Below are 26,386 nucleotides of genomic sequence, written 5' to 3' on the forward strand. Positions count from 1 at the left end.
ATACCCAGTAATGGGATCTCTGGGTCAAATGGTATTTCTAGTTCTAGATCCTTGAGGAATCACCACACTGTCTTCCACAATGGTTGAACTAGTTTACATTCCCACCAACAGTGTAAAAGCATTACTATTTCTCCACATCCTCTCCAGCATGTGTTGTTTCCTGACTTTTTAATGATCGCCATTCTAACTGGCATGAGATAGTATCTCATTGTGGTTTTGATTTGCATTTCTCTGATGACCAGTGATGATGAGCATTTCTTCATGTGTCTGTTGGTTGCATAAATGTCTTCTTTTGAGAAGTGTCTGTTCATATCCTTTGCCCACTTTTTGATGGGGTTTTTTTTTCTTGTAAGTGTGTTTAAGTTCTTTGTAGATTCTGGATATTAGCCCTTTGTCAGATGGGTAGATTGCAAAACTTTTCTCCCATTCTGTAGGTTGTCTGTTCACTCTGATTGTAGTTTCTTTTGAAGATTTATTTTTTACTACCATTTTTGTTGGACTTTTAAAATGAGTTTGAAAGTGTTCCTTCTCCTTCAATTTTTTTTTTTTTTGAAGAGTTTGAGAAAAAATAACATTGATTCTTCTTTAAAAGTTTGGTAGAATTAGCCAGGAAAGACATCTGGTCTTGGGCTTTCTTTATTTTTATTTTTTGTTAGGAGGTTTGGATTACTGATTCAATCTCCTTACTAGTTACCATTTTGTTTAGATTTTTTATTGCTTCATGATTATGTCTTGGTAGTTTGTATATTTCTAGGAATTAATCAGTTTCTTCTAGGTTATTTAATTTGTTGGTATATAATTTTAATAGCCTCATAATTGTGGCATCAGTTGTAATGCCACCTTCTTTGTTTCTGACTTCCAGTCTCTTTGTTTTTTTCTTAGTTTAGCTAAGGGCTTGTCAAATTTGTTGTTTTTTCAAAAATTCAACTAAGTTTAAAAACTTAATTTAAACTTTTTTTCCATTTATTTTTGCTCTAATCTTTATTATAGTATTTCCTCTCTTTGCTTTGGGCTTCCTCATTTGTCCTTTTTTTTCTTTTTCTTTCTTTTTTTTTTTTTTTAGATTGATGTCGTTTTCTTTTTTTTTTCTAGTTGCTTGAGTTGTTAAGTTTTTTATTTGAGATCTTTCTTCTTTCTTCATTTTTAGTGTAGGCATTTACAACTCCCTTTTTTGTTTTGTTTTCATTTTTAAGAGACAAGATCTTGCTGTGTTGCCCAGGCTGAAATACAGAGGCACGATCATAGCTCCCTGTAAGTGATCCTTGTGCCTTGGCTTCCTTAAGCACTGGAATTACAGGCGTGAGCCACTGAGCTTGCCCAGCTTAATCTTCCTTCTTAGTACTGCTTTTATTGTATCCTGTAAGTTCTGATGTGTTGTGTTTTCATTTTTGTTTATCTTAACATATTTTCTAATTTATCTTTTGATTTCCCCTTTGACCTACTAGTCATTCAAAATTCTGTTGTTTAATTTCTACGTATTTGCAGATTTTCCAGTTTTAATTCCACTATTGATTTCCAGTTTTATTCCACTGTGGTCAGAAAAGATATTCAGTAAGATTTCAACCTTCTTGAATTTGTTAAGACTTGTTTTGTGACCTGACGTGTGATTTATCCTGGAAAATGCTCTGAGTATGTTTGAGAAGACTGTATTTGCTTCTGTTGGGTGGAATTTTCTGTATGTGTCTGTCAGTTCCATTTCAGCTATAGTGTTGTTCAAGTCCTCTGCTTCCTTACTGATTTGCTGTCTGAATGTTCTATTCCTTATTGAAAGTAGGGTACCAAAATCTCCTACTACAGTCATATCACTTATTAATGGAGATACATTCTGAGAATTGTATCATTCTAGGAATTCATCACTGTGCAAACATGAGAGTGTACTTAAATATTTACACAAATCTGGATAGTATAGCCTACTACAGACCTAGGCTACATGATCTATTGCTTCTAGGCTACAAACCTGTACATATGTTAACTGTACTGAATACTATAGGGAATTGTAATACAATGGTAAGTATTTGTATACCTAAACATATCTAAACATCTAAAAGGTACAGTAAAACCATTGTATAGATTTTTAAAATGGTACATCTGAATAGGGTACTTACCCTATGAATGGAGGTTGCAGAGCTGGAAATTTCTCTGGGTGAGTCAAAGAGTGATTGGTGAGTGAATGTGAAGGCCCAGGACATTACTGTGCACTAATGTAGACTTTAAAACACTATACATTTAGGCTACACTCAATTTATCAAAAATTTTCTTTTTATAGGCTGGTCATGGTGGCTCATGCCTGTAATCTCAGCACTTTGGGAAGCTGAGGAAGGAGGATCACTTAAGCCCAGGAGTTCAAGACCAACCTGGGCAATATAGTGAGACCCTGTCTCTAGAAAATAATTTTTAAAAATTAGCTAGGTGTGGTGACACACACCTGTAGTTCCAACTACTCAGGAGGCTGAGGTGGGAGGATCCTTGAGTTGAGCAGGTCAAGGCTACAGTGAGCCATGGTCATGCCACTGTACTCCAGCCTGAGCAACAGTGTGAGACTCTGTCTCAATTTTTTTTCTTTCTTCAGTAATAAATTAACCTTAGCTTACTGCAACTTTTTAACTTTATAAACTTAAAAATTTTAAACCTTTTGACTCTTTTGCAAGAACACTTAGCTTAAAACACAAACACATTGTACAGCTGTACAAAAATATTTTCTCTTTATATCCTTATTTTACAAGCTTTTTTTGATTTTGAATTTTTTTAATTTTTTTCACTTTTCTTAGTTTTTTGTTGTTGTTGTTGTTGTTAAAAATGAAGATATAAACACCCATACTAGCCTAGGACTGTATTGGGTCAGAATCATCAATATCGTTTTCACCTCCATATCTTGTCCACTGGAAGGTGTTCTGGGATAATTACACATGTGATGCTCTCATCTCCTATGATAACAATGTCTTCTTCTGGAATACTTCTCTAAAGACTTGCCTCAGGCTGTTTTATGGTGAATTTTTTTTTAAGTTAATGTATTTTTTTATAAGTAGAAAGAGTACATTGTAAAATACTACTAAAAAGTATAGTAAATACATAAAGCAGCAACATTTATTATCTATATCAAGTATTATGTACTGTATATAACAGTACATAATTGTATGTGCTATCTTGCACTTTTATATGACTGGCAGTGCAATAGGTTTGTTTACACCAACGTCATCACAAACATGTGAGTAATGTGCTACAACATTATGACTGCTACATCATCACTAGGTGATAGAAATTTTTCAGCTTCATTATAATCTTATGGGACTACTCTTGTACATGTAGTCTGTTATTGGTTGAAACGTTGTTATACAACACTTGACTGTATTGTATTGCTATCTATTTCTCCATTTCTGTGAATGTTTGCCTCATATATTTAGGTGTTTTAATGTTGGGTGCATATATATTTATAATTGCTATGTCTTTCTGGTGAATTGACCTTTTATCACTATATAATGTTCTTCTTTGTCTCTTATGACACTTTTTGACTTAAAGACTATTTTGTCTGATGTAGTAGCTCTTTTCACATTTGCACTCTTTTGGTTATAATTTGCATGAAATTTTTAAAATATCCTTTTAACTTTCAGCCTATCTAGGTCTTTAAATCTAAAGTAAATCTCTTGTAGTTAGCATGTGATTGGGTCTTTAAAAAAATCAGTTCAGCCACTTTGTATCTTTTGATTGAGGGAGTTTATTCTATTTTTATTTAAAGTAATTATTGATAGGGCATGACTTACTGTTGCCACTTTGTTAATTGTTGTTTGCAGCTTGTAGACTTTTTGCTCCTCTTTCCTTCTGTTACTTTCTCCCTTTGTGTTTTATTGAGATTTGTAATGCTATGTTTTTGTTCCTTTCCTGTTTTCATTTGTATATCTTCCATAAGTATTTTCTTTGTGGTCACCATGGGGCTTACATTTTAAAACTCTTATAAAAATCTATTTTAAAATGATAGCATCTTTACTTCAATCACAAAACAAAACTCATTACTTTTACTTCTCCCCACCCAAATTTTATATTATTGATGTCATAAATACATCTTTTTATATTGTGTATACATTAACATTCTTTTATAGTTAGTTTTTCTGTACTTTTGTGTTTTAACCAGATTTTAAAATATCAGATTTTAAAGTGACTTATGTACCACCATTACAGTATTATAGTATTCTGTTTTTGTCTATATATTTATCTTTACTAGTGAGCTTTATACTTTAATAAAATACCTATGTATTTCTGTTTAGCATCCCCTAATTTTAACTAGAAAGACTCCCTCTTAACATTTCTTGTAAGGCAGGTCTAATTGTGATCACCTTCAGCTTTTGTTTAACTGGGAAGGTCTTTATCGCTTTTTCATTTTTGAAGAAAAACTTCGGTGGATTTGGTATTCTTGGTTGGCAGTTCTTTTTCTTTTCAGCACTTTCAGTATAACATCTCACCCCTTTCTGGATAGCAAGGTTTCTACTGAGAAATCTACTGGTAGAGTTGGGGTGTTCTCTTGTATGTAATGAGTCATTTTTCTTTTGCTGCTTTCTAAATTCTTAATATTTCTTGAATCTTGATGTCCATTTCTTTCCTCATATTTGGGAAGTTTTCAGACATAATTTTAAAAAATAAGCTGTCTGTCCTTTTATCTCACTGCTTCTTCTTTTGAAACTGTCATAATGAGTACAGCAGCCTGTTCGAGGATGTCCTATCAATTTCTTAGGCTTTCTTTACGCTTTCATTTCTTGTTCTTTTTGCTACTTCATCTGGATAATTTCAAATGATGTGTCCTTGAGTTCACTGATTCATTCTTCTACTTGATTGAGTCTGCTGTTGAACATGTCTGTAAAATTTTCAGTTCAATTATTGTATTCTTCAGTTCCAAAATTTCTTTTTAGTTCTTTTAAATATTTTCTATCTGCTGAAATTCTGATTCTGCTTATGCATTATTTTCCTGAGCTCATTGAACATCTTTATGACAATTATTTTGAATACTTTATCAAGTAATTCATATAGCTCTATTTCTTTAGGTTTGGTTTCTGGAGTGTGTGTGTGTGTGTGTGTGTGTGTGTGTGTGCATGCACTATTTGGGCCATGTTTCCTATTTTCTCATATTCCTTATTACCTTGTTTTGTTATCTATACATTTCAAAAAACCAAAACCAAACCAAACCAAACCAAAACAAAACAAAAAAACACCCCAGCTACCTCTCCCAGTCTTTATGGCCTGGATTTGTACATGGAAAGATCTTTTACTAATCAGGCTGGCTAGAGATTCTAGGGACCTCTCAAACCTTTTCTGTGGATACATCTTCTATGGACTTGTGTGTATAATTCCTAATTAAAGGGATCTGCCAGCTTTTTTTTTTTTTTAAAGCTCTAATCTTTTTCTCTCTGTGGTGTCTGTGTGCTGTACTGTGGGCCCTCTGGAGCAGCAGTATTCACTCAGCTCTTTTAGGTTCTGAGAAGCCCTCAGTTACAGATTCTGCTGAATCCTATCAGTGCCTGGAGTCAAGTGAGACAGAAACTTGGACTGCCCACTAAAATTCAGGAAATTTGGATGCATTTTACTCTTCTCTTTCCTTCATGAGGGAGAGAGTGCTGAGCTGAGTTGTGCTCTGTGTGCTGTGTCATAGGTCCTGAGGAACATCAGCCCACCACCCAGCTCTTTATTATTCTCAGCTGCCCTCAGGAATTTAGAATATGCCAGGCTCCATCAGTGCTCTGAGATATGCAAGACAGCCCCCTTGAAAAGTCAGAACATTGAATGCTCGCTTTACTTTCTCTTTCCCTTCTCAGGGAGAAGCCAGGAGCTGGAAGTTTCCCCCTGTTTGAATGGGATGGTGCTGCTGGATGGAACTATAGGAAAAGTGCCCCAGAAAAGTGCCCAGCTAGTTTTACACTTGCTTGGAACCCAGGATCCTCTTAACTGGTTTCTGCACTTATCACCATGGGAATTGGTCCTTGTATTGTTGTTGAGTTAGTTGTAGAGTTAATTGTTGTTGAGTTGGTCCTTGTATTGTTGTTGAGTTATATCTGTGGAGGGTCTGGAGATTCCTATAACAGCATCTTGCTGATGTCACTACCTCTGTTATCTTTTTAAGTTATATACGCTTTTACAAATTATTTTATTGATTTCCTCTTTTACTTCCTCTTTTATTAACACACATCCTTGACTTATTACCTCAATTAAATCAATACTTTTACTACTTCCAGGCAATGCTAAGACCTTGAATCATTATACCATTTACTTGTACCCTAATTTTTGTTACTGATATGCCTTTCAATTATTTATGTATTCTAGACACACAGTACATTATTATCATTGTTTTGTTAGCACCTATTTGTGTTTCTTTCTGGGATCGTTTTCCTTCTGAAGACGTTAACATTTCCTTTAGTGTGGCCTGCTAGTAAAGCAACCTTTAAGTTTTTATATATCTGGAAATGTCTTAATTTTACTATCACTTTTGAGAAACAGTTTTGGGTATTGAATGAAAGTTATTTTTTGCCAGCACTTTTAAGATGACATTCCATGGTCTTCTTTTGAAGTGATGGCTGTCAAGTTTATTGTTCAATTAGTGTGTCTTTTTTTCTCTCTAGCTACTTTGTATACTTACTCTGTTTTTCACTGTTAGCAGCTTTACTATCATGTGCCCAGTATTAATTTGCTTTGTTTTTAATCTCGCTTGCAGTTTTGAAAGCTTCTTATATCTGTGGGTTGATAATATTTTATCAGTTTAAGAGAAGATATAGCAGTATGCCTTCAAATACTGCTCCTACTTCATATTTTCTCTTATATTCTTCTGTGACTATAAGTATATGTATGTTAAATCTTTTCATCATATCCCTTGTCTTTTATATGCCATTTCTATTTTTAAATCACTTTTTCTCTTTGTTTCATAATCTATATTTTATTCTTACCCATCTTTTACTTCAGGAATTTTATCTTGTTATTCTAGGCCACTGTCAAAATCAACGATTGAATTCTTAATTTCAATCATGGCATTTTTCAGTTTTAGAATTTAATTTTCCTTTTAAAAAATAGATTTCTAACTTGGGTACTGGCTAATGTTAAAAGAAACTTTCCTCCCACCAAGTTTTCCCTCACTTGATCTTGGATTTTAAAATTAGATATAACCTGAGAGATTATCATTTTTCTCCATTTGATAATGAATCAGGCCAGGCATGGTGGCTCCTGCCTGTAATCTCAACACTTTTGTGGGCCATGACAGGAGGATTGCTTGAGCCCAGGAGTTCAAGATAAGCCTGAACAATATAGGGAGACTCTATCTTTACAAAAAATAAAAAAAAAATTAGCTAGATGTGGTGGTGCACACCTGTGGTCCCAGCTACTTGGGAGGCTGAAGTTGGAGGCTTGAGCCTGAGGCTACAGTGAACCTTGACTGTACCACTGCACTCCAGCCTGGGTCAGAGTGAGACTCTTTGTCACCCAGTTGTATAGAAACAACTATAGGTAGAGCCATAAAAAAGATGCCTGAGATTACAGCTCCTAAATTTAGCTTCATTGTCCCTTTCCACTAAGTGAGATAATCTGACATTAATGAATGCAATATAGTTGCATAAAAATGATTAATTTAATTTTTCACTATCTCAGGGATATGCTAGAACTATTCTCATATTTTCTATCCAAAGAGGATATATAATATGGATATTTTAGCACACTCCCTTATAGGGCAGTTGTACCTTCCTCTGTGAATCATTATACAGGCAGTGCTAAGATGTGTATTATATGCACATGGTATCCTTTCTTACTATCCTTATAATAGAATAAATGAACTTTTATACAGAATTTTTGAAGGATCAAATGATATATGTGCATAAATTATTTATACATTTTTATACAATTGCTTCAACATTTCCTCTTCTTTGCAATCTGGTATATCTATATAATTTCTACAGATTACAGAAGAAAAATAACAGCTTATTAAAATTTTATTCTGGGTTTTGTAAGGAATAAAGGACATTTGTACCCTTATGAAGATTAAATTTTCTTGTGTTAGTGTATTTCTAAAGGCTTTTAGTGAATTAATTGGAGACACTTTAAATACTACACAGTTTTAAATCTAAATTTTTTTCTCAAGGAAGAAGTTCTGTTTACACAATGGTGCTTAAACATGACTGAAATATCTAAAGGAGAAACCTCTCCTTTAACTGGATCAGTCAAGAAAATAATCTGTAATATTTGATTGAAAAAAATGGCTTAGAAGAAGATTTTTTAAAATGTTCTTTTCCTGGCTGGGCGCAGTGGCTCAGGCCCGTATTCCCAGCACTTTGGGAGACCGAGGCGGGCGGATCACAAGGTCAGGAGATTGAGACCATCCTGGTTAACACGGTGAAACCCCGCCTCTACTAAAACTACAAAAATTAGCTGGGTGTGGGGGCGGGCGCCTGTAGTCCCAGCTATCCCGGAGGCTGAGGCAGGAGAATGGCGTGAACCCGGGAGGCGGAGCTTGCAGTGAGCCCATATCGCGCCGCTGCACTCCAGCCTGGGCTACGGAGCCGGGTGTGGGGGCGGGCGCCTGTAGTCCCAGCTACTTTCTTTTCCATAGGAAAAAAAGTATTTTCTATGAAGTCTCCTATGAAATTGAGCTTAGATAATCTATAGTTATTGAGAAAGGAATATTCAAGATAAGAGTTGATCACTGTAGCACATATGCGAGTGATAATTCAAAAAGTAAATATAATTAAATATAGTTTAACAGATATGAAAATGAATCCAAAGTCAAGAGTCTTGTTTTCTCCTGAAATATCTATATAAGTACATGAGATTTTTTTTCCAGACTGAGAAGAGCATGTGAACTGATATTGTTGATTACTTTTTCTCCATTGAGTGTATTTTTTAAAATACTCAGTATTTACCATAATACTCTGCAGATTACAATGTACACATTGTTAATACTACACTGTTAATTTGCCTTTTAAATACTTAATATTTACTTTTTTCAAAGGTTATATTTGTGTATTCTGTATAAAATTCTACTGTAATTTATTCCATAGCCTTGTAGTTTTACATTATTTACTGTTATATAGTAGAAAGTGGCTAACGTCAGCTAATGCTATTTTCTAAACATTTATTATCATTTTCTTATGTTTTTAACCATTGCGTATTAAAATATTTTAAAATTATCAGTATGACAACTATTAGGCAAATAGTCTTGGAAATTGATTTGTGTTTCAATGATCCAAGTATTACTGCAAAGTCATGATAATAGAGATAGTAAGAATCTTATAAGGGAAATGGTAAATACATCTTTAAAGATTGTATCAGAAACAGTTCTGTGACAATATCTTATTTCTTTACAAGTTTGAATTCCAGAAATCAAGTGAATTTCCACTGACTTTGCATTTTCTGGTAATTTCGTTTTTCTTATCAAGCTATATTTTAAATGTATAAGTATCCAACAATAGAATTGCTGATCTCGTGGTCCCTCTTGTCTTCACAGGTAAGGGATATTTTGTAATATTTAAGGGATTTTAAGGAGTACATGTACAAGCAGAATGTTAGCTATTTCTTCAATAGAAAACTTGGCAACGTTTCTTTTGCCCGTATTTATTAAGTGTTTACTATATTTTCTAGGTCGTGTTCAAATGATACCATCCAGTAAAGATTTGGGAGATTAAAAAGTCATTAAACTAACATAAAGGTAGCCTGGTTAATAAAATGATATTCTTTTCAACATGATTATATTTACTGGAACCTAAACATTTTGTGAAATAGTATGTCGTATAGAAAATGTTAGGATTTTGACTTGTTATGTAAGTGCAAAGCTATGTATTTTACAATTTTTAATAATTGCTTTATCAGTAATAGCAACTTGAAGAAATGCTATCTAGATGCTACTAATTTGAAAATAGTGCAAAGATGTTTACCAAAGTTGTTCTATTATGCTTTTGATTTCTAGAAAGTTGAAATATCCCCATTACAGTTTTTGGGATAATATAAAAAGTAGATAGGTGTTATAGATAAAGAAATAGGTTTTCATCGATTTGAAAATTAGACTTTCAAGAAGAAACTCAGGTGAGAATGCCATTAAAATAGTTTCAGTTGTTTTTGAAAATAACATAAACAGAATGTCACTATTAAACACTGAAATTGGAATAAAAATTTGGTTTATGAGTAACACGGAGATAGCATACAAACATTCCATTGATTAATACAGAAAAACTCAAAAATTTTAATTAGATATGTTTAAATAGAGATGAGAAAAGTCAAAACTTTAACTCTTAAAAGTTATTTTTATCAGTTTGGAAATACATAAACTCCTGCCTATATAAAATACACCAATACAAACTTCTCTAGTAAGGATTGGGTTTCCATGACTTTAGATGCATGTTTCTGTAAATATTTTAATGATGCACTTATATTGACGCATTTGAAGACACAGTTTAATGATATATTTTGACTAGAGATAAGTGATTTAAAAAATGGTAAGAATCATGTCATTGAAAGTGAGAATACTTGAGAAATATTGACGAATATAAGCTAAAGAAAGCAAAACAAAGTAAAACACTTACCCTTTCATCCGCATGATGTCGCTGGACACCGCAAGGTTTTTCTCCCTTCCCAACCTCAAAGGAGTACAGTGAGTACATTTTCCTTAGACAGAAAGGAAAAGAACCTTCCATTTTTGGCTCTGCCAAGAAGCTCAAAAAGGTGATAATATAAAAATATATAGGTAATTGGGAATTGAATTTACAAAATACATTGTGTGGTGATGCAATAGAGAGCTGATAATCGGAAGGAGATTGAGATGGTATATTCCCGGAGAGGAAGTCCGGGATCCCGGCTCCTGCTGCTGTGGCTTCTCCTCGTCTACTGGAAGGCAGGGAGCAGCCAGCTCCACTACTCGATCCCGGAGGAAGCCAAACACGGAACCTTCGTTGGCCGCATCGCGCAGGACCTGGGGCTGGAGCTGGCGGAGCTGGTGCCGCGCCTGTTCCGGGTGGCGTCCAAGGGCCGCAGGGACCTTCTGGAGGTAAATCTGCAGAATGGCATTTTGTTTGTGAATTCTCGGATCGACCGGGAGGAACTGTGCCGGCGGAGCGCGGAGTGCAGCATCCACCTGGAGGTGATCGTGGACAGGCCGCTGCAGGTTTTCCATGTGGAGGTGGCAGTGAAGGACATTAATGACAATCCGCCCAGGTTCCCCAGACAAGAACAAAGATTATTCATTTTAGAGTCAAGAATGCCAGATTCGCGGTTTCCGGTAGAGGGCGCGTCGGATTTGGATATCGGAGCAAACGCACAATTGAGATACAGGTTAAATCCTAACGAATATTTTGACTTAGATGTTAAAACAAATGAAGAAGAAACGCACTTTTTAGAGCTAGTTTTGAGGAAATCCTTAGATAGAGAAGAAACACAAGAACATCGTTTATTAGTGATTGCAACTGATGGAGGACAACCCGAACTAACAGGTACAGTTCAGTTGTTGATCAATGTATTGGATGCTAATGATAACGCCCCAGAATTTGATAAATCCATTTATAATGTCAGATTGTTGGAAAATGCACCGAGTGGGACATTAGTTATTAAACTGAACGCCTCAGATGCAGATGAGGGCATCAATAAAGACATAGGGTATTTCTTTAGTAATCTTGTTCTTGACGATGTAAAGTCCAAATTTATAATTAATTCTAATACTGGTGAAATAAAAGTTAAGGGGGAACTGGATTATGAAGTCTGTAACTCATATGAAATTAATATTGATGCCATGGATAAAAGTGCATTCCCATTAACAGGACACTGTAAAGTAGTAGTGAAACTCCTGGATGTGAATGATAATACCCCAGAGATGGCCATAACCTCCCTTTTCCTGCCTGTGAAAGAGGACGCTCCAGTCAGCACGGTCATTGCGCTGATCACCGTGTCTGACCGTGACTCAGGTGCTAACGGGCAGGTGACCTGCTCACTAATGCCCCACGTCCCCTTCAAGCTGGTGTCCACCTTCAAGAATTACTACTCGTTGGTGCTGGACAGCGCCCTGGACCGCGAGAGCGTGTCGGCCTATGAGCTGGTGGTGACCGCGCGGGACGGGGGCTCGCCTTCGCTGTGGGCCACGGCCAGCGTGTCTGTGGAGGTGGCCGACGTGAACGACAACGCGCCAGCGTTCGCGCAGTCCGAGTATACCGTGTTCGTGAAGGAGAACAACCCGCCGGGCTGCCACATCTTCACGGTGTCTGCGCGGGACGCGGACGCGCAGGAGAACGCGCTGGTGTCCTACTCGCTGGTGGAGCGGCGGGTGGGCGAGCGCGCGCTGTCGAGCTACGTGTCGGTGCACGCGCAGAGCGGCAAGGTGTACGTGCTGCAGCCGCTGGACCACGAGGAGCTGGAGCTGCTGCAGTTCCAGGTGAGCGCGCGCGACGCGGGCGTGCCGCCTCTGGGCAGCAATGTGACGCTGCAGGTGTTCGTGCTGGACGAGAACGACAACGCGCCGGCCCTGCTGGCGCCTCGAGTGGGTGGCACCGGCGGCGCAGTGAGCGAGCTGGTGCCGCGGTCGGTGGGTGCGGGCCAAGTGGTGGCGAAGGTGCGCGCAGTGGACCCCGACTCAGGCTACAACGCGTGGCTTTCGTATGAGCTGCAGCCAGAGCCTGGCAGTGCGCGCATCCCGTTCCGCGTGGGGCTGTACACAGGCGAGATCAGCACAACACGCTCTCTGGATGAGACCGAAGCACCGCGCCACCGCCTTCTGGTGCTGGTGAAGGACCATGGAGAGCCCGCGCTGACAGCCACAGCCACAGTACTGGTGTCGCTGGTGGAAAGTGGCCAGGCGCCGAAGGCCTCATCGCGGGCGTCGGCGGGCGCTGTGGGTCCCGAGGCTGCCCTGGTGGATGTCAACGTGTACCTGATAATCGCCATCTGTGCGGTGTCCAGCCTGTTGGTGCTCACGCTGCTGCTGTACACCGCGCTGCGGTGCTCGGCGCCGCCCACCGAGGTCGTGTGCACGCGGGGCAATCCCACTCTGGTGTGCTCCAGCGCGGTGGGGAGCTGGTCCTGCTCACAGCAGAGGAGGGAGAGGGTGTGCTCTGGAGAAGCCCCACCCAAGACGGACCTCATGGCTTTCAGTCCAAGCCTTCCTCAGGGTCCCGCCTCTGCAGACAACGTGAGTTTTCTGATATTAACATCCAACTTTCCCTCCCAATTTTTAAATATTAAGTGTCACATTCACCCAGTTTTTTTTTTTTAAATTACGCCCTAGTACATAAATATTGTAGTACACAATTATTGCACTAATTCATGTACTATGTGCTTTTTATGATGTTTTTCTGTTAGGGTAATAGATTCACCAACTTTCTGTGATATTAAGTATTTTTAAAATTATATTTTATATTAGCATTTGAATTTCGCATCTCTAAAAATGTAGGATAATAATTGTAAGACATAGTTTGGAGTCATTCTCAAAGTCTCAGTTTATGACTCCATGAAAATTTATTTTATTTCATTATTATTTTTTAAAGACCCTTTATTGCTCAGTCTGCAGTGGCCTGATCATAGCTCACTGAAGCCTGAAACTCGTGGGCTCAAGTGATCCTCCCATCTCAGCCACCCAAGTAGCTGGACTACATGCACATGCTAATTAAAGTTTTTTTTTTTCTCTAGAGATAGGGGTCTTGCTACTTTGCCCAGGCTGTTCTTGAACTCCTAGTTAGAAGCCATGCTCCCATCTCAGCCTCCCGAAGTACTAAGATTACAGGATTGAGCAAGAGTGCCTGGCCTATAAAAATGTTTTAACACCACCCTTCCAATTTTACCTTTTTGTTTCTGTTGAATTTAAATTATTATTTTATTACACTAATTTAGTTTCTGTTTTCAATTATATCTTTGCAGTATATGGTTTATTTCAACTTTGCCTAAGCAGTTCACCTGTATACCCATGATGAATTTGATAACTGTAATTTAAAAATTACATTTTTCATTTTATTGATCTTTTGAATAGGAAACACATATACATAGTTTACTGTTCTAAAGGTGCAAAAGAAGACAGTGAAATTTTCCCTTTCACCTCCTTCATGAATCAAAACATTCTTGGGTATCCTTCTAGAGATTTTTATCATATGCTAATAAACTTCCCTACCCCCTTAAAAAACATATGAGTATTGATTTTAATCTTGCTTTTTTCATTTACTAATATATCTTGATGATCATGAATTATCATTACTGAAGTAGATTTGTTTTTCTTTTATTTGGATCTATGGTGTTCCATTGTGTAGAAATACGATCGGTTATTTTTCCCTTATCTTAACATTAACATTTAGTAGAACAATGATTTAATTTTCTGGAAACTTGCATATTTTTCAATTTATAAATTATATATCTAATATATATTAGATATTTTGAGACAGGATTTTCCTTTTGTTGCCCAAACGAGTGCAATGGTGCAATCTCAGCCTCCCAGATTCAAGCAATTCACCTGCCTTATCTTCCCAAGTAGCTGGGATTGCAGGCATGTGCCACCACACCCGGCTAATTTTTTGTATTTACTAGAGATGGGGTTTCACCACGTTGGTCAGGGTGGTCTTGAACTCCTAATCTCAGGTGATTCACCCACCTCGGCCTCCCAAAGTGCTGAGATTGCAGGCATGAGCCATCATGCCCAGCCTAAATTATTATATTGATGAGAAGTAATTGTGAACCCCCTCAGTTGTGCAAATTCTGCTATATTTTGGTTGGGAAATTTTACTGCTTGTTGTTACTTTTCATTTTTAGATTAAAAAAAATATATACCATGATACAAACTGCCCTCTTGAGTTGTTTACAAAGAGTTGTTTGTTAAAGCTGTATGTTTGAGACTACTCTAGACAAGTGTCCTCTCCATCTGAAATAATGAGAACCGTTTTTCTACTCTTTTGAGGGGAAAAGTGTGGGTTTATAGGTAATAACTAGTCTACACTTTACATGATAAAATGTGAATTCCCTCTTTCTGTTGCTTTGTCTGTTTCTTTTATTCTCATATGCATTTAATTTTATAAATACCCTTCTATGATGCTATTTATATATTCCTAATATCCTGAGCTACTCTGAGGAAGTCCTAGAAATTGAGAAATAGTTTTTATCACTCTGTAAATCTACAGTTAACCACGGTCAAATTTTTAAAAATCAAGTTATCTTATTCTGTGATATAAACTATTTATATATCTCTTTACATATCAAGTCTTTATATATATCTTGTGCAGTTTATCTTTTTTATAGAAACCTCTTGTTTTGGGGATTGTTTTTGGTTAGGAAATTGAACCCTTTGTTTGCCCAAAATAACTGCAATAGAAAGTCAGTGATAAGAACTACTTAATAGATCCAGGTTAATTATTTTAAGATAGAATTTCACACGGAAGAAAAGGCTTTTGTGTTACAATAATCTGTGAGGCATTTTACTGTATATCAGAATTTCGGAGTAAGGTGAAGATGATCATGTAATTTGAAAAGTCTTATTGGTGACTCTAATTTTCTTTCAAGGAGGGGTTCAATCACTTCCAATAGATAACATTAAGGTTAAATTAAATTAAGGGTGAAGTTGATATTTGGCCTTGACTTTTATGTGAGGGTAACATTTTTGCAGGTAAATGTAGATGTAATTTAAAAATCCAGCTAAAACAAACACGGTATTGGGAAAGAGGAAGAGCAAGTGGTCTGTATTGTCAGAAAAATAAGATTCATGTTGGAGAGTAATTGAAAATAACCTTCAAAAAGTTGATCACCTAATATGTGATTACATATTAGGTTACTAGAAGTTTCTAAAATGTCTTGGAATTTCTAGGTTTAGTAAAATTCAATGAAAGCTGTACTCATAAAGATAAATATGATAACATGTGAAAGACAGATGGACTTAGGTGGATGTGGAAGAAGGCAAGCCAGGGAAAAGGAGTAATTTAAAAAGTAATATAAGTGACATGGGAAATACTCATGTTATTAAAAATATGAATTTGAAAATTTGAATTTGGGGATTATTAATAATTGGTCATGCTTTGATATTTAACAAGTTGTTTTCTAGGAGTCAGCATGTATAGGTGAAAATGACAATTAGAAACATAGAAAGAAGGGATGAAGATATGGATTTGTAAGTACCTCAATAAAAGTCTTATTCAAAACTTGGAAGTGAGTGAGAACAATTAAAGGAAAGGATATAGGACAGGGTTGAAGTTGAGAGAAAAGAATGAGATCATTTAAGGACAGCTGTAGAATCAAAAACAGCAAAGCACAATGGGTAGAAATTCCACTAGAATTGAAGTGGTAAAGTATATGAAAAGAATATTTTAAGCGCGAATCCTAATATAAGCTGCAGATAAATTAAATGCGATAAAGAATATGCTCTAGAATTTTATCTTCCATCATTACACAAAAGAACCTTAAGAGCGTCTGGTATTTGTTGAACAAAGAAAGCATGGACTTCAACAATCCATAAAGCTTTACAAATTCAACCAAAATTTGATGATTTTAAGTTACATTTTTCCCTAGAGCACTATATAATAGCATGTCCTATGACAGACATATGTGGGTAAGTTTCTTTTCTAAAAGTTTGTAGAATAGTTTACATTTCTGATTTAAAGAGTAGTTTCGTAAACACTTAAATTTGCTAAACTGGCTAATACTAATGTTGCAAATACTGGTAGAAAAATTGTTTAGCTGTGAATAATTAGATCCCTTACTCTAAGGGTACTAAGATACCACTGCCTGTGCAAATTACAAACGTGAGGAGGATTTACTATAAAAGTAGAGAGAAGAAGATAACATTTAAAAAATATATAGTATAGCACTGTTATGTGAATTAATTTCTTACCTTTTGGAGCCGCATGATGTCGCTGTCTACCATGAAGTTATAGCTAGCCACCATTCAAATTTCTTCTATTACTGCATCATTCCCTGACTGTTGAATGATGGCGGACGCAGAAGAATTGGATTAATAAATTCCGGAACTTACAGTATTTTATCTTTATGCGGAAGATCTTCTAATGGAAATAAAACAAGAGGTATTTGACATGGTGTTTACCCTGGAAGACAGATTGGGAAAGCAATGTCTGCTCCTCCTGTTTCTGCTCCTCGCAGCCTGGAAGGTGGGGAGCGGCCAGCTCCACTACTCCGTCCCGGAGGAGGCCAAACACGGCACCTTCGTGGGCCGCATCGCGCAGGATCTGGGGCTGGAGCTGGCGGAGCTGGTGCCGCGCCTGTTCAGGATGGCCTCCAAAAACCACGAGGACCTTCTGGAGGTAAATCTGCAGAATGGCATTTTGTTTGTGAATTCTCGGATAGACCGCGAGGAGCTGTGCGGGAGGAGCGCTGAGTGCAGCATCCACCTGGAGGTGATCGTGGACAGGCCGCTGCAGGTTTTCCATGTGGACGTAGAGGTGAGGGACATTAACGACAACCCGCCCTTGTTCCCGGTAGAGGAACAAAGAGTGCTGATTTACGAATCTAGGCTGCCAGATTCTGTGTTTCCACTGGAGGGCGCGTCAGATGCAGATGTGGGCTCAAATTCCGTCTTAACCTATAAACTCAGTTCTAGCGAATACTTTGGGCTAGATGTGAAAATAAACAGGGATGACAATAAACAAATTGGGCTCATATTAAGGAAATCCTTGGACAGAGAGGATGCTCCTGCACACAACTTATTCCTGACAGCCACAGATGGCGGTGTCCCTGAATGCCAGGCACTGTTCACTTGCTGGTCACAGTGCTGAATGTGAATGATAATGCTCCCACTTTCGAACAGTCTGAATACGAAGTAAGAATATTCGAAAACGCAGACAACGGAACAACAGTTATCAGACTGAATGCTTCTGATCGGGATGAAGGAGCGAATGGGGCCATTTCATACTCTTTTAATAGCCTTGTTGCAGCCATGGTTATTGACCACTTTAGCATAGATCGAAATACAGGAGAAGAAAGGATTTCCGGGGTAATTCTGATTTTGGAATAAGTAAATTTATACAAAAATCCGCAAGGCTGGACGAACGGGACAAAGTCATCCTCCCATGGCGGTCATTGCACCGCTTTTAGTGAGAATTTTGATAAAAATGATAACGCCCTGAGATAACATTGACTTCCTTCTTATCCCTTGCCTGGGTAATGTGAAGACGCTCAATTCGGTAATTGCCATCGCCCCACTAGCGTGAACGACCTTGACTCAGGTGTCAACGGGTAACCTGCCCTGACGCCCCCATGTCCCGTCTGCTGGTGTCCACCTTCAAGAATTACTACTCGCTGAGCATGGACAGCCCCTGGACTTGTGAACGCGGTCAGCCTGCGAGCTGGTGGTGACCGCAAGGGACAGGGGCCGCCAGGGCCACGCCAGCGTGTCCGTGGAGGTGGGTCGACGTGAATCCATTAACGCCACTTAGCCGTCACGCAGTCCGGGAGCGATACGGTATTCGCCGTGAAGGAGAACAATCCGCCTGGCTGCCATTACATCTTCACGGTGTTCGGTAAGCGGGACGCGGATCGCCGCGAGGGGAGAACGTGCTGCTGGTGTCCTACTCTGGCGGGAGCGGCGGCATTAGCTGGCTGTCGTGAAAGCTAATGTCGAAAGCGCACGCTGAGCGGCAGGTAAAATGCGCAGCCAGCCGGACCATGAGGAGCCAGGAGTTACAGCAGTTCCAGGTGAGCGCTACGCTGGCGTAAGCCGCCCTGGGCAGCAATGTGGACGCTGCAGGTATTCGTGCTGGACGAGAACGCACAACGCTTCTGGTGCTGCTGGCGCCTCGTGGGTGGCACTGGTGGCAGTGAGCCAGCCGTTGCCGCCGGTGGATGTGGGCTGGCGTGGTGATGCAGCAAGCGCCAAGAGTGGACGCCGACTCGGGCTACAACGCGTGGCTTTCGTATGAGCTGCAGCCAGTGGCAAGCAGCGCTCGCTTCCCGTTTCGCGTGGGGCTGTACACGGGCGAGATCAGCACGACTCGTGTCCTGGACGAAGCAGACTCTCCGCGCCACCGGCTGCTGGTGCTGGTGAAAGACCACGGTGAGCCGGCGCTGACGGCCACGGCCACGGTGCTGGTGTCGCTGGTGGAGAATGGCCAGGCTCCAAAAGCGTCATCGCGGATGTCGGTGGGCGCCGCGGGCCCAGAGGCGGCGCTGGTGAATGTCAACGTGTACCTGATCATCGCCATCTGTGCGGTATCCAGCCTGCTGGTCCTCACGCTACTGCTGTACACCGCGCTGCGGTGCTCGGCGCCGCCCGCCGAGGGCGCGTGCACGGCGGGCAAGTCCATGCTGGTGTGCTCCAGCGCGGTGGGGAGCTGGTCATACTCGCAGCAGAGGCGGCAGAGGGTGTGCTCTGGGGAGGGCCCACCCAAGATGGATCTCATGGCCTTCAGCCCCAGCCTTTCACCTTGTCCTGTTATGGGTAGGGCGGAGAATCAGGCTTTAAATGAAGATCATGATGCCAAAGTAAGTGAATTTTCATAATAGTTAATTTTTATTTTAAATTCATAATTTTTCCGCAGATTTGTTTTCTATATTTCTGTTTTTAATTTTAATTAATTTTACAAAATTTACGTATTTTCATTTTATTCTGTTTCTTATTATAATCTCTTTGCTTCTCTAATATTTGTAATTTAAGTGGAATTAGAAATAATTGTCCACAATCTGCACCTCAGAATTTTTGTCTTCAAACCAAAATATTCTGGGACATGTCGTTTTCTGTTGCATTGTAATTCAGATTCTTAGTAGCATGTTTTTCTGATTAATTATATAGGATTTTCATTTGTTTGCCTTTGAGCTGTAGGAAATTTTTTTTTACATATACTCTGTTTTGATCATATATTGATATTTGAGCACCACTGTATCACTTATGCTTTTACACTTTCCATTTCAATGTTTTTCTGCTGAGACTTTTATTAAGTTAACACTTTGATTTTATCCATTTTGTGTAAGAACTCTGATCATCATACTTTTTATCTGTGGTTCCCTTTCAGACTTGTGATTCCAGGAGACAATAGTGTTTATTTATTGTCCCCCTTTTAAACCATTGAGGAATAAAGGACAAAAACAATAATTATCAGCCTGAATACTTCTGGTTGTTATGGTTGATTTACTTACTACTGATCTAAATACTGGAAAAATAGTGATTCAAGAGATTTTGGACCTTGTGATCAAGTAAATTTATATGAAAACTGCATTCCTCTGGCATTGCAGCTCTCTTATTTCTGTTTCAATTTCATTTGATGGTCTTCTCTTCATGGAGTCTAAATCTATTTTTTGTTTTAATGTTTTCACTGTTTCTACACAGTAATTTAAACTATTCACTATTTTCTGTGTGTGTGTGTGTGACAGGATCTTGCTCTGTCACCCAGGCTGGAGTACAGTGGTGCAATAATGGCTCACTGCACCCTCGAGTTCCTGGGCTCAAGTGATTCTCTCACCTCAGCCACTGGAGTAGCGGGGACTACACGCGAGCACCACCATGCCCACCGACTTTTTTTTTTTTTTTTTTTTTGTAGAGATGGGGTTTCTCCATGTTGCCTAGCCTGGTCTCAAACTACTAGTTGCAAGTGATCTGCCCACCTTGGCCTCCCAGAGTACTAAGATTATAGGTGTGAGTCACTATGCTTGGCTATTCATTATTTCTTTAAATGAAAAGCAGCAAAAAGTAGTGATTAGGTGTGACTTTTGTTGCTATCCTACCTTGCCTAAACTTCATTGCTACCAATTTTGTTTTGTGGATGGATTGTTTCACCTCCATTTCAGTTTCTTCTGTAAAGCTGGAGTGATAAACACTAGTTTCAATGATAGAATTTTCATAAAGCTTTAGTAAGTTGATACTGTAAGGTGCTTATAGCTGTGTTTGCCAAATAGTAAGTGCTTGATAAAATTTGCTACTAGTTTTCCAAAGAGGAAAATAAAAACTTTATGTCATTGTATGTTAGGAAGCTCTCATTATGGATTCCATATTGTTTTCATTTTATGTAAAGATTGAGTTTTTGTTATTCATAGTGAGGCCATAATTACCAAATTAATCCGAGATGTCTCTAACATTTTAAATGCCATGTTCCACATCAAAAGTAATTTAAAATGTGTGTTTCAAAGTTGAAAATTGAATTAAGACTTGGACAGTGGAAAAGTTTTATGAATTCAAAAGACATTTAAACTGCTGAGTCCTCAGTGATTTCCTGAAGGTGGTTTTGACTTTTTGTGTTGTCCACGTTCCCAGGAAATATTAGACTATGTTAAGCCTGAATGGTGTATTTGCCCACATTTAAAAGTTGCTTAAGGGCCATCAGAGGACTGAGTTGAGGTTTGTGTTCCCTAATGTGAGCATTTTCCATTCTTGAAATGGCAGAAACCATTAGTAGTATTTTCTGTTTTCTAAAAGAAGTACATGATAATTTTTAAGCATATAATTGATATTGCACCAAAATTTAAAAAACTACCTCTACATACTTAAGAGTTATGGAATTGTCTCTGATTATACCGAAGATCACCATTTGTGTAGATAATGATATCTAACAATCTCAAAACAGCATACTTTCTTAGGAAGTAGAGAACTGCAGCGTTGCTAGTGAGTAAATGTTTTTTTAAGAGTTTCTAGGGGGATCTTTAAGAGTATCACACTGTGCCTGCTGAGAATCATCGAATTAACAACACCCAGTCCCTGGCTTCAAATTTCATAGATAAATAAAGATAAATATCCTACATAAATATGATGATAGTAAAAGGAAGAATATTGTAAGAGGTGCTAGAAAGGTACTTCACAGTGTTATTGGAATAGAAAAAAAGTATTTGCCTTTTTCCCTTGTTGAAGGAGTCCTTGAAGAGTCATGATGTTTTACTGGTTATAAAATGGAAAGAGTTTTTCCTGGGAGAATATGGAGACTAATAGGTATTCTTGAGAAGAGAGTAACTTAAGTGAGTACACGGAAAATTCCAAATGTACCTAGAAATAAGGAATAGTCAACTTTGGGTAAAGCACATGGTTCCTATAAGACAGACTGTGATATAAAGCAAGAAAAGTAATATGAGAAAAACCTTTTGGGTAACTTTGAGTACTAGACAAGTAATTTTGACACTCTTCAAAAGTCGTTTGAAAGCTGTCAAAAAGTGTGAAGCAATGGGAATCAAAAGTGTTTAGGAAAATGACTGCAAGGATTAAATGAAGGAGAATGAAATAGGAATGGACAGGTTACACAATAAGAAGCCACTGCAATACTCCAGGAAAGCAGCAATTATGAAAACTTATTTAGGAAAACATCTGGATACAGACATAATTATTTTACATTGCCGTTGGGAACATTGGAGTGAAACATTCAAGAAAACTAACACAGTAAGGTAGATCCAAAAAGGATGAAATAACTCAAGACTTGATCAAGGGGCTGCTTTATGTGAGATGGCTGAGCACTGAAATTTATCTAATAAAATAAACTTATATTATAAAAGAAATAATACAAATAATATTTGAGATTGTATAAATAGGCAAATATCATAACACACAAGTGTTTGAAAGGATAGAATGAGGAAACAAATATAAAATCATGAACTCCTGAAACAGTATATTTAGATTCTGCTAAAGCAAAAAATTCAGAATACTTCCTCCTCAGAAAGTTCACATGATACAAATTCTTCCCCTTCAAAGATTCCCCAAACCTTCTCTTATTTTGTTTTCCCAAGAAAAGTGTCTAGATAGGTGCTAATGTTTCTTGCCTCCTAAAAAGAAAACACACACACACACACACACACACACACACACACACACACACACACACCCCTAAGTTTCTCTTTCATCAATCAGTAGATTCTTGAGATCCTGGGTCCCTAAAAGAGTACAGGATTTTTCTTAACAAGGGGTACTGAATCAAGAATATGAAGTTTCCTGGGATCCAGATCAAAGGAATTTAAACTTGCAGTTGTTTAGATTCATGTTGTCACTTAGGTTTCTGTCTTTATTTAAAACTATGTGAAAAAAAGTTTTTCTAAGGCATGAGGAAGCTACAATTATGTTCACACTAAGTATTCAAAAGCCATCAGTCGCCTAAGAATGCTTCTAACAAGCATGAGAAATGCTATTTTAACCTTTAACAACAATGAAGAAAAAAATTCAGAGTTTGAAATAAAACTTTTCAACCGATTAATAGTTTGTAATTCTTACTTACCATTTGGGCCACATGATGTCGCTCTTTACCGCAAATTCTTTCATAATCAACAAAAGGAAGTCATTCCTGTTCGCACTGGAAAGACGCTCCACTCTCTTTCACTCTTCAGATGCACAACAATGGCCACACATCGAGATTGAAATGAAGGGATAAAAACATTCCTATAAATTCGGAGGCAGGTTTTGCTGACTAGAAAAATAAAACGCCAATAATCTGAAATGGTGTGCTGGAGTGGATACGACCCAGGGCGCCGACATCTACTGCTGTTTATTACAATTCTAGCTGCTTGGGAGGCGGGGAGAGGCCAGCTCCACTACTCGGTCCCCGAGGAGGCTAAACCTACGGCACCGCCATTGGGCGCTCAGCTGGACCTGGGGCTGGAGCTGGCCCGGGAGCTAGGGGTACTTGGCCTGTTCCGAGAGAAGTGGGGGTGAGTACGCAGGTGTGGGGACCTTCTGGGAGATGGAAATCTGCAGGAGATAGCATTTTTGTTTGTGAATTCTCGGATGGGCAGACTGTGTGAGAGGCGGGCGCCGGGTACAGCTCCACCTGGGTCATGGACAGACCGCTGCAGGTTTCCATGTGGACGTGGAGGTGAAGGACGTGCGCGACAAGCCCTCCATTGTTCCCAAGCGACACAAAGGCCTGTTCATCGCTGAATCAGGCAGCTTGACTCCTCGGTTTCCACTAGAGGAGCGCGTCCGATGCAGATGTCGGGGAGAAACGCCTTGCTCACTTACAGACTGAGCCCCAATGAGTATTTCTCCCTGGACGTGCCAACCAGCAGCCAGCAGGTGCAAAACCTCTTGGAAGCATTACGAGCCTTTGGACAGAGAAGAAACTCCAGACTTCATTTGTACTCCATGACCACCCGATGAGGCAAGCCACAGACTTGTGGCACGATTCAGTTACTCATCCCACAATACTGGGCGTCAATGACAATGCCCCAGTGTTAGAGCCAAAGAACCCCCTCTATCACCGGTGAAATTACCAGAAAACGCTTCACAGCCAGGAACGCTGGTGAGATTCACCCCAATACTCAGATTTAGAGCGAAGGCTTGAATGGGGATATTATTTACTCCTTCTCAGTGATGTTCTCCAGATATAAAATCCAAGTTCCACATGGACCCAGTAAGTGGGAGGCAATCACAGTGATAGGACATGGATTTTGAAAGTAGAAGCACACAAGATCCCAGTAGAGGCTGTGGAGTAAAGGCTTCCCACCACTGGCTGGTCATTGTACAGTTCTTGTGGAAGTTGTGGATGTAAATGACAATGCTCCACAGTTGACTCTCACTTCCCTGTCTCTCCCTATTTCAGAGGATGCCCAGCCAGGTACAGTCATCACTTTGATTAGCGTGTTTGACCGAGATTTTGGAGTCAATGGACAGGTTACCTGCTCCCTGACGCCCCACGTCCCCTTCAAGTTGGTGTCCACCTTCAAGAATTACTATTCATTGGTGCTGGACAGCGTCCTGGACCGCGAGAGCGTGTCGGCCTATGAGCTGGTGGTGACTGCGCGGGACGGGGGCTCGCCTTCACTGTGGGCCACGGCCAGCGTGTCTGTGGAGGTGGCGGACGTGAACGACAACGCGCCGGCGTTCACACAGTCCGAGTACACGGTGTTCGTGAAGGAGAACAACCCACCGGGCTGCCACATCTTCACTGTGTCGGCAGGGGACGCGGACGCGCAGGAGAACGCGCTGGTGTCCTACTCGCTGGTGGAGCGGCGGGTGGGCGAGCGCGCGCTGTCGAGCTACGTGTCGGTGCACGCAGAGAGCGGCAAGGTGTACGCACTGCAGCCGCTAGACCACGAGGAGCTGGAGCTGCTGCAGTTCCAGGTGAGCGCGCGCGACGCGGGCGTGCCGTCTCTGAGCAGCAACGCGACGCTGCAGGTGTTCGTGCTGGACGAGAACGACAACGCGCCGGTGCTGCTGGCGCCTCGGGTGGGTGGCATTGGTGGCGCTGTGAGCGAGCTTGTGCCGCGGTCTGTGGGCGCGGGCCATGTTGTGGCGAAGGTACGTGCAGTTGACGCTGACTCAGGCTACAACGCGTGGCTTTCGTACGAATTTCAACCTGTCGCCGCCAGTTCGCGCATCCCGTTCCGCGTGGGGCTGTACACTGGCGAGATCAGCACTACCCGAGCCCTAGATGAGATGGACGCACCGCGCCACCGCCTTCTGGTGCTGGTGAAGGACCATGGAGAGCCCTCGCTGACAGCCACAGCCACCGTGCTGGTGTCGCTGGTGGAAAGCGCCCAGGCGCCAAAGGCATCGTCGCGGGCGTCGGTGGGCATTGCAGGCCCAGAGGTGGCACTGATGGATGTCAACGTGTACCTGATCATCGCCATCTGCTCCGTGTCCAGTCTGTTGGTGCTTACCCTGCTGCTGTACACGGCGTTGCGGTGCTCAGCGCCGTCCTCCGAGGGTGCATGTGGTCTGGTAAAGCCCACTCTGGTGTGCTCCAGTGCAGTGGGGAGCTGGTCATTCTCCCAGCGGAGGCGGCAGAGGGTGTGCTCTGGGGAGGGCCCACCCAAGACAGACCTCATGGCCTTCAGTCCCAGCCTTCCTCAGGGTCCCTCCTCTTCAGACAATGTGAGTCGTAAATAATCTTGCTTTCAACACTTTAAAAATAATTAGTTCAATTTGTCTCCTTAAATTTAATTATTACTTTTTAGTGTTATGTTGTATTTGCACTAATTATTTGGAAGTACTTTTAATATACACTTTTGGGATACGTAATACTGTAGATCAAAATCTATGGTTTATGTTGGCTACTCTCTATTTTTGGAGAAAGACTTTGCTAACTGGATCAATGGATTCACCTTTCTTCTATAGTGTATTTACAAAATCAAGTATTTACATTTCCATATTTTGATAATACTTATAAATGCTATAATAAACAAATTTCAATATATCTATTTTACCTAATATTTTATTCTATGTATTGTCCTCATTTTATAAAATATATGTGTCAAAATCATCTGTTCAATTTTGCCTTTTTATATTTAGAACCTGAATTTTAAACATTTCTTTTATATCGATGTATCTTCTTTTTATCATATTTGTGTAGTACGGACTTCTTTTTCACTTACTTTGTTGAAATGTATTTGCCATGTTCTTGATGAATCAGTATGAACAATTTAAAAATAGTTTAAATAGCAGTTCAATAGTATTTTTTATTTTGTTCCTTGTCTGTATAAGAAATATATTCACATTGAAAATTTCAAAGAGGGAAATCTAGTACATAGTAAAAAATCTCGTTGTCTCCTCCAACTCCAAACCATTCACTTT

The 26,386-nt window shown here is 39.7% G+C and overlaps 1 protein-coding gene and 2 pseudogenes across 6 annotated transcripts in view; all 3 read left to right on the forward strand.

The window, feature by feature from the left end:
- LOC103885453 (protocadherin alpha-C2) overlaps nucleotides 1–26,386 on the forward strand; it is a 216,067-nt gene that overhangs the window by 26,443 nt on the left and 163,238 nt on the right. The window contains exon 1 of one of the 5 annotated variants that reach the window (XM_017959963.3): nucleotides 8,516–13,123. The exons of 3 other annotated variants lie outside the window; for them this stretch is intronic. In XM_017959963.3, coding sequence (XP_017815452.2) covers nucleotides 10,772–13,123 — 2,352 coding nt within the window. In that variant the 5' untranslated portion in view covers nucleotides 8,516–10,771. Of the gene's footprint in view, nucleotides 1–8,515; nucleotides 13,124–26,386 lie in introns of those variants that run through there. One more of the 5 variants, XM_017959961.3, reaches the window with a different exon arrangement.
- Nucleotides 14,546–19,413, forward strand: LOC116275020 (annotated as a pseudogene). Its single transcript, XR_004183952.1, has 4 exons — nucleotides 14,546–17,908; nucleotides 18,043–18,080; nucleotides 18,121–18,479; nucleotides 18,539–19,413. The product of XR_004183952.1 is annotated as a protocadherin alpha-6-like (transcript).
- LOC116274961 lies at nucleotides 20,499–25,702 on the forward strand (annotated as a pseudogene).

The sequence above is a fragment of the Papio anubis genome, chromosome 5, assembly GCF_008728515.1.
Source record: "Papio anubis isolate 15944 chromosome 5, Panubis1.0, whole genome shotgun sequence".
Taxonomy (NCBI): Eukaryota; Metazoa; Chordata; class Mammalia; order Primates; family Cercopithecidae; genus Papio; species Papio anubis.